This window comes from Centrocercus urophasianus, unplaced genomic scaffold, assembly GCF_019232065.1.
Source record: "Centrocercus urophasianus isolate 14NV4802_14NV808 unplaced genomic scaffold, USGS_Curo_1.0 seq_73, whole genome shotgun sequence".
NCBI classification, from domain to species: domain Eukaryota; kingdom Metazoa; phylum Chordata; class Aves; order Galliformes; family Phasianidae; genus Centrocercus; species Centrocercus urophasianus.
This window is the reverse complement of record NW_024885344.1, coordinates 12579130-12594157: the sequence shown is the minus strand read 5'-3', so window position 1 is coordinate 12594157 and position 15028 is coordinate 12579130. Positions and strand designations below refer to the sequence as shown.

Here is a 15028-nt window from a genome sequence, read left to right as displayed (position 1 = left end):
GAAAAAATACACAAAATGCATTAGAATAGCTTCCTTGGCAGCTCTGTATTCATAATACTTGTTCTTTTCTAGGTTCTGATCCGGTTCATTATCCAAAGGAACTTGGCTGTCATTCCCAAGTCTGACAAACAGCAGCGCATTAAGGAGAACATGCAGGTGAGGCTTCTGTTGGGATTACTACAACCACAGCCATAGCTCCTGAGTGTTTCTAGCACTTGGTCGGAGAGGCATTGGAAGGGGAGCACAGAAATGTAGAGATCAGCTCCTAGCACAACCTTACCAGGCAGAATTCTTTTTCTTGTTCCTGTCAAAAGAGAAATGGGTTACAGCAGGAAGGCTGGAGATCTTCAGTACTGGAAGTGGAATCCCAGTTTGGGTCTTACTTTCAGAGATCCTTATTAAACCCATTTTTCTGGGGCAAAAGGGAGGAACTGTAAACATTAGACCCAGTAATCATTTTGAGGCTGTGGTTCCTGTCGGTGGTGAGAATCAGCTGGATCTCAGATTGTATCTCTGTTACTTTCAGTTCATGCTGCAAAATTTGGACTCATTTCTTCTGTTAACCATCAGCAAAAATCCTTAGATGACATTTACTGTGAGATAATGATCTGCAGTTAGTACCCAGGAGTCCTTTGTAATAGCAGAAATATTTACTGCTCCAGTATTTGACGCATGGAGTAATCTACACTTAGCACCTAAATTCTCTGATGATGTATTACAGTGCAAATGGAAGTGGTGTTTGCATTCAATCACCTAGAACTATGAGATGTTGCTTCGAACAGCACTTCAGAGAAAAAGGACTAATTAGTAAACTGTTGTTTGGCTGCGAAATAAGATGATTTTTCTTCTTCTAGTGTGCGTGCAGTATATTCCCAACCGAAGCTATAACAAATGAAAGAAGCACACAGTATCCAACTACTTATGAACTTAAATAAAAAGAGCATTTTCTTGTTTATTTTTTTTCCACAAGGTGTTTGACTTCGAGCTGTCTAAAAAGGAGATGGATGTCATCCTCAACTTTAACAGGAACTGGAGAGCGATTCCAGTGCTGCAGTATGTTCCTTATTATCTTTATTATCCATCAGGCCTGTCTGTCTCTGTATTTTCATACCCTGTATCTTGAAAGCATGAGAGGTCTCTCATGTAAAACTCTAGAGGTCAGGTAACAAGACATTTCCTGCAATGGACACCAGGAGGAAGAGTTTTCAGGGCCTTCCATTCAGTATCTTGTTTCATATGCTTGTTCTCAAGCCGTTACTACTACTAATGACAGCTACCAGCTGCAAGGCTTGCGTATGTTGGCAGTGAAGAATGGAGACTACAGTAGAGAAATGCAGCTGAAGACACCTGGTCCAACACTTAAATAACCAAGTTCTTTCTCTTCTTAGGTCTGCGAATCACAAGGACTACCCATTCAGTGCAGAGTATTAACACCTGCACTTTCAGCAACATCCACATCCTCCACCGCAAACCCTCTGGATTAGGGAGTTCTAATAGCTTCTATATCTATGTAATACTTCTATAGCTGTGTCCTGATTTCTTCTTTTGTACTCAACAGCCATTGGGAGTGGTCACTTGTCCTTCTTTTTCAGGAGGACACCGCTAGCTGGTGAAAGAACGCATCGATGGGAATGGGTCTTTTGTTGAGAGGTTTAGCAGAAATCTGGTTTTACTTCTTTTTTTTAACTCAACGTCTCATTTCTGTTTTTCCTTCTCCTGCTTAACTGAAAACATGTTTAGCAAATGAAGAAAACCCTCGTAAGTAACCAGAGTTTTTATGTTGTTTTCAGTGCAGTAAGCCTTACTGGCTCATGAGTGGCTGTTGAGGAATGCGGTGCTTATTTACTTTGCTTTTCATATAGTTGTGATTTTTACAGTATGAATAATTAATGCTTTAAAGTTTTATATGAATAAAGATTGAGTAAAAGCAAACAAAAAAAGAGAAGTCTGAATAACTTCATCAGTCTGACACTTAGATTTTTTTTCATGTGGTCAATTATAAAAACACACCTGAAGTCTGGTTTTCAAATTTTAATACAGGAAGGAAAGGCTCCTATGGTTCCTGTCCCAGGAACTAATTTGGGACTTAGGTATCAAACAGGCTAGAGCTGTACCTAAAACGGACCTTCCTCTGAACAACCAGAAATCAACTTTTTGTACAATGTAAAGGTGGAAAAAGTGAGACAGAAACACGGGCAGTGATAACTCACAAGAAAATAGACCCAGCAGATCACAGGTCCCAGAAATCTCAAACAAAATTAGATTTTTGCAGTTCTGCTGGTAACAGTCTATCCAAACAGGCTCTAGCTTTATCTAAGATAAATACAAAAAAATATATATTTTATTTAAAAACACCAATGCAAGTATTGAAGTAGACTCAAAATCGCTTTAAATGTTTTCAGATAGATGATACTAGACCAAAGCAAAGGCTGAATTTAAAAGTCTGTTCTGTGGCATTCAGCACACTGACCACAGAAAGTCTGACTGGGATGCCAGGTGAGCAGCAGTAAGGCATGAGTTAAGGTGCCAATTGGGTAGTGTCTCAAAAATCATCTCCTCACCATAGCATCAAAATACCAACACAACACGCAATGCCACTGACCCATCACAGGGATTTCTCTGCAGCAGATGCCATGGGGAGGTGGTTCTGGTTCAGGGGACAAGCCAGGAACCACTTATACGACGATGTGTTCCTAAAAGCAAAAAAAAAAGCAACGAGGAAAAGCATTACTCCAGCCCAGGTTTGGAAGCACATCCCCCCTGAGCTGCCTCACCCAGGGAAGCAGGAGAAACACTGCACACACTACAGCTCACACAGAGAACATTTCACAACGCAGATGCCATGCCTGAGGTCAAGTACCTGCTTTTCTAGGCATGTTGACTTCTGGATGTTGTCTCACACTGGCAAATGTGATAATTAAGATAATTATTTTATTTTTCTCCCTTTAAGAATACATACAGTAAAGCTGATGATTTCAGGGCATAGCTGTCTGGTGTAGGATGTGTACGAGGTATATATCAGGAAATGCATCCCTCGAGCTTCATGGCAATGACGCCTTGTTTCACACGGCCTTAGAGGGGATTCCTATCTCAGCGACAACTGTTGCAATTCCTACTCATTAACAAACAGGGGGCTGCTGATGGAAATATTCCATTTATTGTGAATGCGGTTTCAGAGTACATTGTTTGAACAAATCATTTTTATTGCAGCTATCAAATGTATTTGAAAGACTCAGAAGAGTGTTTACAAAACCCCCACACAAAAAACATGACAACTCATAGACAATGTCAGGCATAGTTTCACCCCCTACAGATAACTACACGCATCTCTATGTAAACAAGATGTTTCAGCCAAGCAGGGAAGCTCATCTTTGGGTTCTTCTCTGTTACTAAGAAGTCAGATGCTGTAAGAGATGGAAGTGGTGAAAGGGAGATCCCGCTAGTTTCGATGCACAACAAAGCTGTTAACAACACACTCGGGGGCTACTTCAGCTGCTCAGTTTATGCCATCCATACACTGTAGGATGTCGATGCTAAACTGTATGGCATGTACATTCAAACCCAGCTGACATCATATAGCCACGTGTTTACTATATACAAATCAAAACGTCTGTAAAGAAGATATTTGGGAGAGAGAGTTAAAAAGAAGCACTACAAAGATAGAGGTTTACTTCATTTAGGTGGACCTGGTGTACGGCACTGATGAATGGCAAGATCTAGTGTACAGTCATTTGAAACAAGCTCCAACTGTGCTTTATTTCACTTTTTAATTATGGTAGTTTTATATAAATTAAACTACAATGTTTTATACAAGTGACCTATTTTTGACCCTCTATACCCTTACCTTTTCCTCTTTTAAAAACTATAACTTTCTTTTTAATTACCCATTCCTGGGCAATTGACATTTAAATTTTTTAAAACTTATCTTGCCATACCTCTAATGGCAATTATGAAATCTTACTATAGGAAAGTGTGTGATTTTGTCTTTATCTTTTTAAAGCTGTGATATTGGCTAATTATGTATGTTTATTACTAAATATAATACTCTAGCATTTATTAAAGCATTCTACTGTTAGTAGTGCCTTTAGGCTAAACTTTGTGAAGCTATGTGTGTATATATTCTAAGTTGCAATCAATTACTAGTCACTAACAACAAAAAGAAATATCAGTACCGCTGTCAGCTAACATAATCATCCAAATTTATGCATTAACTTAAACTAGAATGGAAAAATTGATACTTTAAAAAAAAAGTACAAAACAAAAAAATTAAACAAGCTATTGATGCAGTATTTCTCATGACATGGGCAACTTACAGAAAACATTACATTGTCAACTAAAGATATTTCTTCCATGCCTCAGTCTAAAGTGCAGAAGGAAAGACTTCTGTATTCCAAAAGTAACCATTGTTTTCATAGGTTTACTGCACACCTTTCTTGAGCAACTTCACTTTAAATGCATTTTGGGTTGACCTCTTATGCCAGCTGAAATCACTGTTCCGATCCATAGTTAGTTATGACTGTCAGTAGGAGAGTCTGTATATTTCACAGCATGGGTTTCTTTAGGAATAGAGGTTCTTGTGCAAAGGCAGTACTATTATGATGAATGTCTAGATTGACTATTAAATATAGTGCTAATATACATGGTTTTAAATGGGATAATGCAAAAAGACATTTTGGTAAATAAACATAAATATAAAAAGAACAATTTAGCACTTTTTCTTTCTTTTTTTTCCCCCGACTGATTGGTCCAGCATCTTTAGTAGCCTTCTACGGTTCTTTCTCAAACTGTCTCAAACCTGCTGAGAGAAAGAAAGATTAAAGATGGCCTGAAATAACCCGAACGTACCTCTGAACTAGAGAGGGCATGACTAGATTTACACACAGCATAGCATGGCAGAAGGCAGGACATGACTGGGATGTTGCTGTGCTTGGGTATTGGGCTCTTTCAGAGATGGTTTCCAAGAAGGCAAGCAGGTTTTCACTGGGATGCCTCCCTCATCTCCAGCAGTCCTGGGAAGCAGCCCAGGAGCTTCCCACCACAAAGATAGTGCATTCTGCACCCAGCACATTACCTCTCCCAAGCCATGCATGGGTTGCTACCATAAAAAGCTACAGTGCTGGGCACACACAGTCCAAGTCCACAGCAAAACAGAAATCCAACAGTTGAAAGCCTTCTGCTGCTGTTCCTCTGCTGAAGCCCTCATCTCAGCCTTAGAGAAGGGCTCAGCCTCGCTGTTTCTACTCAGCTGGATTGCTCCTGTGGGGTTTCAATGGCACAGCTATGGGAACAGAGCTGCACTAACACTGAGCAAGCCTGGAAAAAGCCCTCTGAACACTACAGTTTGAAAAAGAAGAGAAGGTGGAAGTCAATTCTATTTCTGTGCAGTTCTAAGCTGACAAAAAATCATCCATAAGCATAGCATAGCTCTTGCTTCACAGATGAAGGTGAAGAAGAATGTGTAAAAAAGAAACATAGCAAAAGTTTTCTACATTTGATCATTTCATTCCTAATGAAAAAAAATAAATAAATCAAGGGATATTGCAAGGTATCTTAATGCTGACCAGTAAATCTCCATTCTTCCCAAGTGGTCCTTAGGCACATATATTTCCTCTAATTGGTTTTCTTTGGAGTGTCTTAGATTAAAGCAAAAATTAAAAGAGTGCATACAAGCTAGGAGGAGAATTTCAGTGACTTCTTGACCTACAACTAAGTTGTTTCCTAGACTAGTAATTTCAGCATGACAGTAGTAAGACTCTTTTTGTCTTGCAAAGACCAATGCACAGCTCCAGCAAAAGCAGTGACACTGCTGAGTGCATCTGAGCTCCATCCCCATCAGGATGTGCCAGTGCAGATGGGATTTGTGACCAGCAAGGTGAATTTTCAAACACTAACACTGCAGAGTTTTCAGCAAGCTTCATTATTGCCCAGTGGCAGTACTTAAAATCAGATACAGGGCTTGTTCTCAGCAGTGCTGAGATCTTATTACTATTGCTATTACTATATTACTTATTACTATACTATTACTTTTGCTCAAACGATGTGGCCACAATAGCTTTGCTTTTTGGCTTCTCCCTTTCCACTTGTGAAAAGTATATCCATTCTCTCTGCAGCCTTTAAAAGAGCCTTTCCCAGATGCCTGGTATTTGCTGCAATTAGTTAAATGACCATCCCATTCATCAGACATCTCAGTTTAATGGTGCTGTGCAGCTATAGCAACCTTGATGCGATGTCACTCGCACAGTACTTGCAAACATAGCTGGAGAGTTTCTTGTCCTCAGCCCTCCCAGATGTTTCAGGCTTATTTCTCAAAATGGTAGCCGTACTTTGGAGATACTGCAATGTAGCTTTTTTCCCCCTTTTTTGGCAAAGGAAAAGAAAGGTGGTTTTTTTTTTTTCATCACCGTTAACAGTTGTAGTGTTTTAAAAACCCGGAACTGTTGTGTCTGTACAAAAATGTGCCAACATTTTTTTCTTTTTAATAGGCAGATGAATTATTAGAATTACTTACCATTAGTCTCTGATTTTTTCCCCGTAGCTGTTACCTGTTTGAAAAAGTAATAACCCCTTATTAAAGTTGAATGTGGAAAAAAGTTATTTATAAAAGGGGGTAAAATCGTCCCAATTCTAAGGGCATAGTTCCAAGCACAACTCAGTTCTTCCAAATAGAAATATAAAAGCTATGTGCTATCTACGGCTTATGGTGCCTCACTGAACTGCACTTTTATAGATAAGAAGGTACATTAATAACACAAGACATGTAGAGGTCTAATTCCAACTGACTGACAGTATGGCTAACAGTGCCTCCCCCACCCCACAAAAAGCCTCACACAGAGACATCAACATTTTAACCATGCGCAAATGTGTTACCTTTGAAGAAGAAGCAGCTGGCTTTTCAACTGACTGCTTCTCCCAGAGATTACGTTTGCCGGATACATCTCCTGGTCTTAAATCCTGGATTTTTAAATTAATGTCAGAGAACATAACAAAAAAGCTTTACTCCAGGTTTATCTTAATTTGATAAAGGAAAGGTTGACTTGTTCACAAGAAGAGTGGAGGACCATCTATAAGTGGTAAATATTATATTGTTCATCAAGTATAAATCTCTTCTCATTTATACATGCTTAAACACCAAATCTTGCTGCATCTATTTGTTTTTGCACAGACAGGCTGTAATGTATTGCTTTCATCCCAGGCAGTACAATGAAAAGTTACTTTTTTAAGGAACATATAATTCTTTGAAATAATATTTCAGTTATGGAGGAATTCTAAGCAAGTTTCTCTCAAGTACGTTAAATCAGAATCAAAACATTTCATTAAAACAATAATTTTAAAATGGAGTTATATTTTCATTCAGCAGATCCTTCTCTGCATTCTTAAATAAACATTTCAAGATTTAACACAGTAGTCATTCATGTCTGTTTGAATTTCCATTGTACAATGTCCATTGAGTTTTTTGCACATGAGGATTTCTAACTTAGCATAGAAACACGCTGAGTGATGCACAAATACCTCTAAATGGGGCGTTTGAGCCCAGCTGTGAAATCATAGATTAACCAGATATGGTTAAGACCTGAAGAAAGTGAGTTCTGCAGTAACAGAGGGAGAACAAGATAGCGAAACTGCATTGGACTGTCTGCATGTCTGCTCTCAAATACTTCAAAATATTTATTTATTGTGAGGGAATGTGGCAGGGAATTATTTAGTAATATGGAATTGTAAGTTTCCCTTTGATTTAGCCTTATAAAAAATAAAAACCACACAGATATACACCATTCTTCAAGGTCTGTTACAGACAGATTTACCTGACCAACTTAGAAAAGAGACCCACAAAGAAGAGGAGGAGGACTGCAGGTTTCTTCAAGCAGAGATATTGAAAGAAGAAAGAACAATCTATTGAGAAAGAGGGAAATGAAGACATGGATAGAAACAGTTGTCTGAGGAGAAAACTAGAGGTTAATTTTATGTTATCTAAAAGATGAAACTTAGAAAATCCGGAGGCAGATTCTGTACTGGCTTTTTTTTAATTGCAACACTTGCAATTAAATACAGCCACCATAATGACTTCTTTTTTATTACTTTCCATGAAGACACAGTCTCTATGCAGCAATCAGTAAATACAAATTTAAGGGACAACACCACAAACTGCAAGTTCTTCTTTGGTACAAATAAGCACATGAATAAAGAAAGCGTATGTCAAGCTGCATCTTTTGTAACGGGCAAGTGAACTAGCAGAAATAAACTACACAGAGATATGGGAAGAAACCAGTTACTTAATAAAAGACCAAAGCTGAAATGATGTCTTTCCATTCCCCTTGGGGAAGTGTACAGCTAGTGCCTCAGTTCCTCATCTCTGCCCTTACCTACCCGACAATTACCTGTTTCTGCTCCTTTCCTTATCTACACTGCTGCTTCTCATTTTCTTACTTTACTCATTTGTTCACATTTTCTGCTCTCATACTTGCTGAAGAAATAGGCAGGGTAAAGGGCCTTCATTAGGAATGACATTTATGCCCTAAAAGGATTACAGTTTTTCAGCTATGTCTACAAAATTACTCGGAAGATTTTTATGGGGCAAAGGCCAAAGCACAAGTGTTTCATTCAAAGTCTATGTCTGGTAATTCCTGAATTAACAAGGCCTTCACAGACAGAAATGTCCTCCTCTGCTAGGGGAGCGCTGTGTCTCTAAAGCACCCCTCAGTTTTAAGATCTGAATCACCCCGTTCCCTAACCTCTTTTCTGACTGTCCAAAAATTAACAGTGAGAGGGCCACTGTGAGCTTCTAAGAGAGGATGGACAGTAATGTTCCTCTAAAGACCATTAGTCAATTAGGGAAGCACCTAATTAGAGTCATCACCTCTGTCCCAGGAGAGAACCCAGCTACTGAAGAGATTGTTGCAGGTTAACTTACAGAAGGTTTTGGAGCAGGTGATTTATTACCCTCTGGGGTCTTGGTTAGCCATTCGTTGATACGACTGGAGACACCAACTTTCAGTCCAGCAGTTTCCTACAAAATAATAAAATCTTATCAGAAGACTTTCAGAATAGCTTTTGATATATTTTGAATGCTTTGGATTCAAAGGAAAGCCAAACATCTTTAATATAGAAAACCTCACCGAGGTTACGGCTGAGAGTCGTCATCCTGCCTACTCTGAAGATACTGCCGCTATGAACTACACAGTACTGCTTCCCTCTAGTTTTCATTGAAGATAAATGTGGTCTGACAGAATCATTTTTATTTTAAGTGCTAACTAAAATAAAGCCAAAAATAAACCTCAGACACAAACATTCTATTTCGGTCGTAACTTCAATCTCTAAGGAGAAAAAAAATAGCCTAAAGAAGAAGGGGCACCAACAAGTTATTTTGTCTACATTTTTGGTTTGTCAATCATTTTTTTTTTTCAAGAAACATACAATAGAGGAGTTAACTGGGCTAAAAGTTCTATCATTTGAAGAAATCTTTAAAGATTAGAACAAATTATCAAAATTTCTTCGCTCATTGTAAGTATCCTCCTTTAGTCTATGGCTTGGCTTCTCAGCTGAGATGAATTCTCATGAGCTCACATAAATTTATAGAAAGGAAATCTGGCTTTAAGAATTTATGTAGAGTAGATAAATGTCTCACAAATGCTTCTATCCATGATCTATAAAACATCAGTAGTTTGTCTGTTTAATCCTACTGTGCCACTAAAAAGAATCTTTCCCAACACAAAGAATTTCTTTGTACCCAGCTTGAACTACCCAGATAAATTTGTCTAAGATATCTGATGTGACTTTGGAATGTCTCATAACTTAGCACAGTGTGTCACTAAATTCTTCAGTTGCACTCAATATTGCAGCAACATCATTCTGTGGACTTCTGACGAGTTTAAGATCCTTTGTGATATTCTTCACTAGTGATACCAACAGAAGCAGACAGGCTTGCTCAACAAGAACTGTAAGATAAGGCCCATGATATAAGTTTGTATAATCACCACGTGAAATTAAATACATACCTTATTTGGTGTTCCTGTTCCCCCAGGTGATGAAAAAACATTCCCTTTCTCCCACATGCTCTTGATATTACGGACACCCTCAGCTGGAACAGGAAGGTCAGAGGCTGCTGGTTTGGCTGGTTTTGCAGCCTTGTTGCCCTGCAAAAGAATTGAGGCAGTTAGCATTAAGAGCCAAATTTGCAGTAAGTGCTGTGGAATGCAGTAGCTGTAAGTTCTAGCAGTAACCACACAAAGATGGAGAGAGATGGAGATCCTTCTGAAAGATGCCGCTGAGACTCTTTTTAATTTGCCATTGGTCAGGCATCCTTGACACAAGAGTCTATGAAAACTACAATAATGCAGACTTTTCCATTTCTTACACTTCTAAAGGCTGCAGAAAAGCACTTATCTGAATGTAACTGCTCCAATGCTTTGATTTGTCTTCTTTTGAGTCATACCACTCAAATATCACAGAATCACAGAATGGCCAGGGTTGGAAGGGACCTCAAGGATCATGAATCTCCAACCCCTCTGCCACATGCAGGGCCACCAACCTCCCCATTTAATATCAGACCAGGCTGCCCAAGACCCCATCCAACTTGGCCCCAAACATTTCCAGGGACAGGGCATCCACAACCTTTCTGGGCAGCCTGTACCAGCACCTCACACTCTCATAGTAAAGAACTTCCTCCTGATATCCAACCTAAATATTCTCTCCCTCAACTTAAAGCCATTTCCCCTTGTCTTGCTGTTATCTACCCTTACCAGTACCCATATCAGTATGTCATACTTGACATACTGTCAGTCTCTTTCCCTGACATCAATAGGGAAATCGTTATGCAGAGGAGACTTCATCATCTGTCATTAGATACGCTTTAGCTGCCCCAAACAATTTAAACTCACAGCTTGTGATTGCAGAGGCAAATTTAAGTCATTACATTATATTTGGAATTATGTCAGCTTTTTAGGAGTGGGCTGGGTGGGTGTTGATTTAGGTTTTTTTGGCAGTTTGTCTTTTGCATGGTTACCAAAGTAAGTAGGTCAAACATAGCCTGTTCCTTCTCTTCAAAATTCTTGAACATTTTTTATAACACAGTTTTTATAAGAGGAGAAACTTACATGGAGCTATCAGCATAATATCCCTTTTAATAATCTTTTTATTCCCATTATACTTATCACCTCAGTTCTGCTACATTAACCAGTAGCTTGCACATTATTTGTACTCACTGACTTACAAAAATAGTTCATAAATAAGCAAATAAAAAACTACTTTTTCTTGAACTATGAAAATAAAAAAATACATATGCTGGTTTAAAAGAACATCATTAGCTGTTCTTTGTCAAAAATACCTGGGGTTGAATCCTACTTCATTATCATTAACCTGTTTCTTCTTTGTCACTTCATATCTTCCTAATTCACTGAAGTGTCTCTCTCTGCTCTAGATTTTCACTCTGAAGTAGCAGTAAGCAAAACAGGCCCAGTTCCTTGGTCCCCTAAATTAGCCACTAAGTGACCCCAAATAAATTAGCTCAGGATGACTACCATCTCTCTGCTGATGGACTAGGTACACATATCACTCAAGAGATGCTGACTGAATCCTTCAAGGGCTTCTCCAAGCTTACAAAGCAGACAGTATATTTTGCAGCCTCAAAGGGAAGACAAGAATCAAAGATTATGTTTAATTGTATATATACAGGTTAGATATTGGCATGCCCCAAGCATTTTGCTTTTGGAGTCTCTTTGAAAAGAGCTTCTGGTAAAAGAAAAGAAAAAAAAAAAAAAAAAACTGATATTTTTAAACTGATGTTTTAAAGTAAAATATAGGGTGATTATTGAATCTTAAAAGCCATTAGTAAATAAAGTCATTGATTGTGACCCGGAATTAACTTACCACAACTGCACTAGTGTATTGCTCAAGTCTACTGTCAATCTTTGAGACAACTGCTGTCGGGTGGGCAGGCTTCATACCACTGTAGTGAGCAGAAAAGAGAAAGAAATTATTATTTACTCTGATTAAACATTTTGACTGAATCTATAATCTGTTGGATTTTTTTTTTATTTTTTTTTTTTTACCTTTTCTGAGCAGATTTGTTCAAAAATTCTGCTCGTTCTTCTATCTATAAGAGAAAGAAACAAGAGTTACAAATTTAAAGGTAATACACAGGCAACTGGTACAAGGCCAGAATAAAACACCATCTTAAATGACAAAAGATCAATCTAAAAGAGATGAATTTCTACAGAGATCACCACAGACACACACAGAGGTTTGTAATTGGGAGCCTCAACAGATGCATTAAGAATGGATATAATTTTCTGCATTAATGAATTTGTATTGTGTGTATTCTGCAGTGTTTCATTTGTAACAAGAGTTTAAATTCAGCAATGCAGAAAGGAAAGAAGTTTATAGAATCATAGAATTGTTTAAGTTGGAAGGGACCCTTAAAGGCCATCTGGTCCAACCCCCCTGCAGTGAACAGGGACACCCACAGATACATCAGGTTGCTCAGAGCCCCATCCATCCTGACCTTGAGTATCTCCAGGGATGGGGCATCCACCACCTCTCTGGGCAACCTGCTCCAGTGCTTCAGTATCCTTAGAGTAAAAAACTTCTTCCTTAAATTCCTTCATTTCAGTGGCCCTGTTCTGGTCATGCTCCAATAGGTCCTCATCTGTCCTGTACTCCACATGACTGACTCCACACCTGGATGCAGTACTCCGGGTGAGGTCTCACCACTTCAGAACAGAGGGGAAGGATCACCTCCCTCACTCTGCTGGCCACACTTCTTTTGATGCAGCCCAGGATACAGTTGGCCTTCTGGGCTGTGAGAGCACATTGCTGGCGCATATCCAGCATCCCATCTACTAGGACTCCAAGTCCCTTTCTGCAGGGCTGTGCTCTGTCCTTATGAAAGGGGTTGATATCACAAAAACTGCTAAATTTCCGCATATCTCCTCCACATGGACAGGTGTATGCCTCTTGAGGGAGACAGCAAATTGAATAAAGTTTGTCTGAGAGATATCAGACTTGTCCAGGTTTAGAGCTCAGCCACGTACTCTTCCTCATGCATGTTTTTTCAAGACATCAACAATCTGAGCTCAAAAAAATAAAGCCATCAGACTTCTCATGTTCAGCAGTGTCACTGTGGAGTCGATACCTACCAGCTACTACTGTACAAACTGGTATCTTACATTTCATCATTTTCTATTCCACATATAGGAAAATATCGTAGCATTTCCAGGGAAAAAGAATCATGAAGGTATCATAAAACTAATACCAAAACTCTTGAAAATTTGAAAACATGAAGATTGCCTCCCTAAATGAAGTTTTAAAACATTCCATGATAGAAAAATATGTTTGCATTCCGGGTCAGAAGTACTTTAAAAAATCAACTTCCTCAAGTCTCTTCCACATCATGTTGTTCTATTTCTTGTCTAGGCTCTATACTTTCATGCAAGAATACAAAAACATGCCACTCCAGGGAACAGAAATGACTGTTAATTAGCCTGGTCATACTCCTAGGGATTCCCTGTTCTCAGTATCTGTTGCCCATTCTCAAATCGCTTTAACATTGACAGTGAGAGCCCTTCCTTTACAAGGTTCTCCTTGGTGCCCTTTAGCATTAAAGCTGTATGAGACTCATCAGTCATACACCAACCCCATCAAAGCGCATGCATGTTTTCCTTCTTTAGATCATATGACCAAAAACTCAGGTGTTTCACAGCAGTGTAGAATTTGCCCAATAAGTCAACTGGAAAAACTCTCCAGATAGTGTCACATCCATCTTGAAAGCACCTCTAAAGTTTTAACAAATACATACAATTTACAGAGTAATTTATAAGAGTTTTAGTTACCAATAAAAGATCTCAATGCAGTCCGAGGCAGAAAAATGGGCTTTTGCTTAAACATGCACCAGCTGTTTCACTTCACTTTCACAAGATGGCAGCAATACACCAAAGAGGAGCTGCAGAGCACAGCAGCACACATGCACACAAACAGGGACGCAGATCGGCAGCTCTTCCCATTGCATCCTCACAGTGAGCAAGTTAGTTTTTTCCCGAAGGAAACATAATCAGCGTTGCAATAAAGCAAGTAAATTTGATTTAAAGCGACTAGATGGATTTATGATGCTAAAACACATCACCTCACCTCACCTTGATTATAGTATAGTATGAAAAGTTTCCCAAAGCACTGATTTCTGGGCCATAAACAGCAGTAACCAAAATATGCGCTGTGTCAATGCGAGCTGTTGGTTTCTCCCGTTCCCTGCATGCAGGGGTAAATCCCACAGCTGCATCAGTGAAACACTGGCTTGTAGGAAGAGCGATAAGGAATATCCCAACGAGCCAGAGCTCCAGGTAACAACACTATAAATCAATTACAGCAGCTTCTAGTTCAGATCAACTCAGATTCCACTTGAAATCTTACAAAAGGGACAGATCTTAAAAGCGTTTAAAATAAGCTAGACACCAGAGTCTATAAAAACTTCTTCTGTTCATAAAGGAGAGACATTTCCATACAGCAGGAAAACCTGGCTGGCATGGGTGCTAAGAGAACAGCCTATGGGGAAGAGGGACATGAATTATTGAGGTCATAGTAAGAAGACATGGAATTATTATTATTATTGTTCCCCTGTATTCAGCACTGGTGAGGCCGCACCTCGAGTACTGTGTCCAGTTTTGGGCCCTTCACTGCAAGAAAGATATTGAGGCCCTGGAACGTGTTCAAAGGAGGGCAACAAAGCTGGTGAGGGGTCTGGAACACAGGGCTTGTGAGGAGAGGCTGAAGGAGCTGGGAATGTTCAGCCTGGAGAAGAGGAGGCTCAGGGGAGACCTCATTGCTCTCTATAACTTCCTGAAGGGAGGTTGTAGTGAGCTGGGGTCGGCCTCTTCTCTCGTGTCATTAGTGATAGGACCAGGGGGAATGGCTTCAAGCTACGGCAGGGGAGATTCAGGTTGGACGTGAGGAAGTATTACTTTTCAGAAAGGGTGGTCAGGCACTGGAACGGACTGCCCAGGCTCGGTGACTCCACCACCTCCCTGGGCAGTCCGTTCCAGTG

General features: G+C 39.4%; 2 protein-coding genes across 3 annotated transcripts in view; one reads left to right on the top strand and one right to left on the bottom strand.

Moving 5' to 3' along the window:
* LOC122170611 (aldo-keto reductase family 1 member B10-like) overlaps nucleotides 1-2034 on the top strand; it is an 8467-nt gene extending 6433 nt beyond the window's left edge. Inside the window, exons 8-10 of one of the 2 annotated variants that reach the window (XM_042837610.1) lie at nucleotides 73-156; nucleotides 971-1053; nucleotides 1389-2032. In XM_042837610.1, the coding sequence (XP_042693544.1) occupies nucleotides 73-156; nucleotides 971-1053; nucleotides 1389-1431 (210 nt within the window). In that variant the 3' untranslated portion in view covers nucleotides 1432-2032. Of the gene's footprint in view, nucleotides 1-72; nucleotides 157-970 lie in introns of both variants that reach the window. The other variant, XM_042837609.1, reaches the window with a different exon arrangement.
* Nucleotides 2035-3135: 1101 nt separating this feature from the next.
* CALD1 (caldesmon 1) overlaps nucleotides 3136-15028 on the bottom strand; it is a 186986-nt gene continuing 175093 nt past the window's right edge. The window contains 7 exon segments of the mRNA XM_042837607.1: nucleotides 3136-4795; nucleotides 6509-6542; nucleotides 6868-6951; nucleotides 8909-9004; nucleotides 9993-10130; nucleotides 11863-11941; nucleotides 12045-12088. Of these exon segments, the coding sequence (XP_042693541.1) occupies nucleotides 4767-4795; nucleotides 6509-6542; nucleotides 6868-6951; nucleotides 8909-9004; nucleotides 9993-10130; nucleotides 11863-11941; nucleotides 12045-12088 (504 nt within the window). The 3' untranslated portion in view covers nucleotides 3136-4766.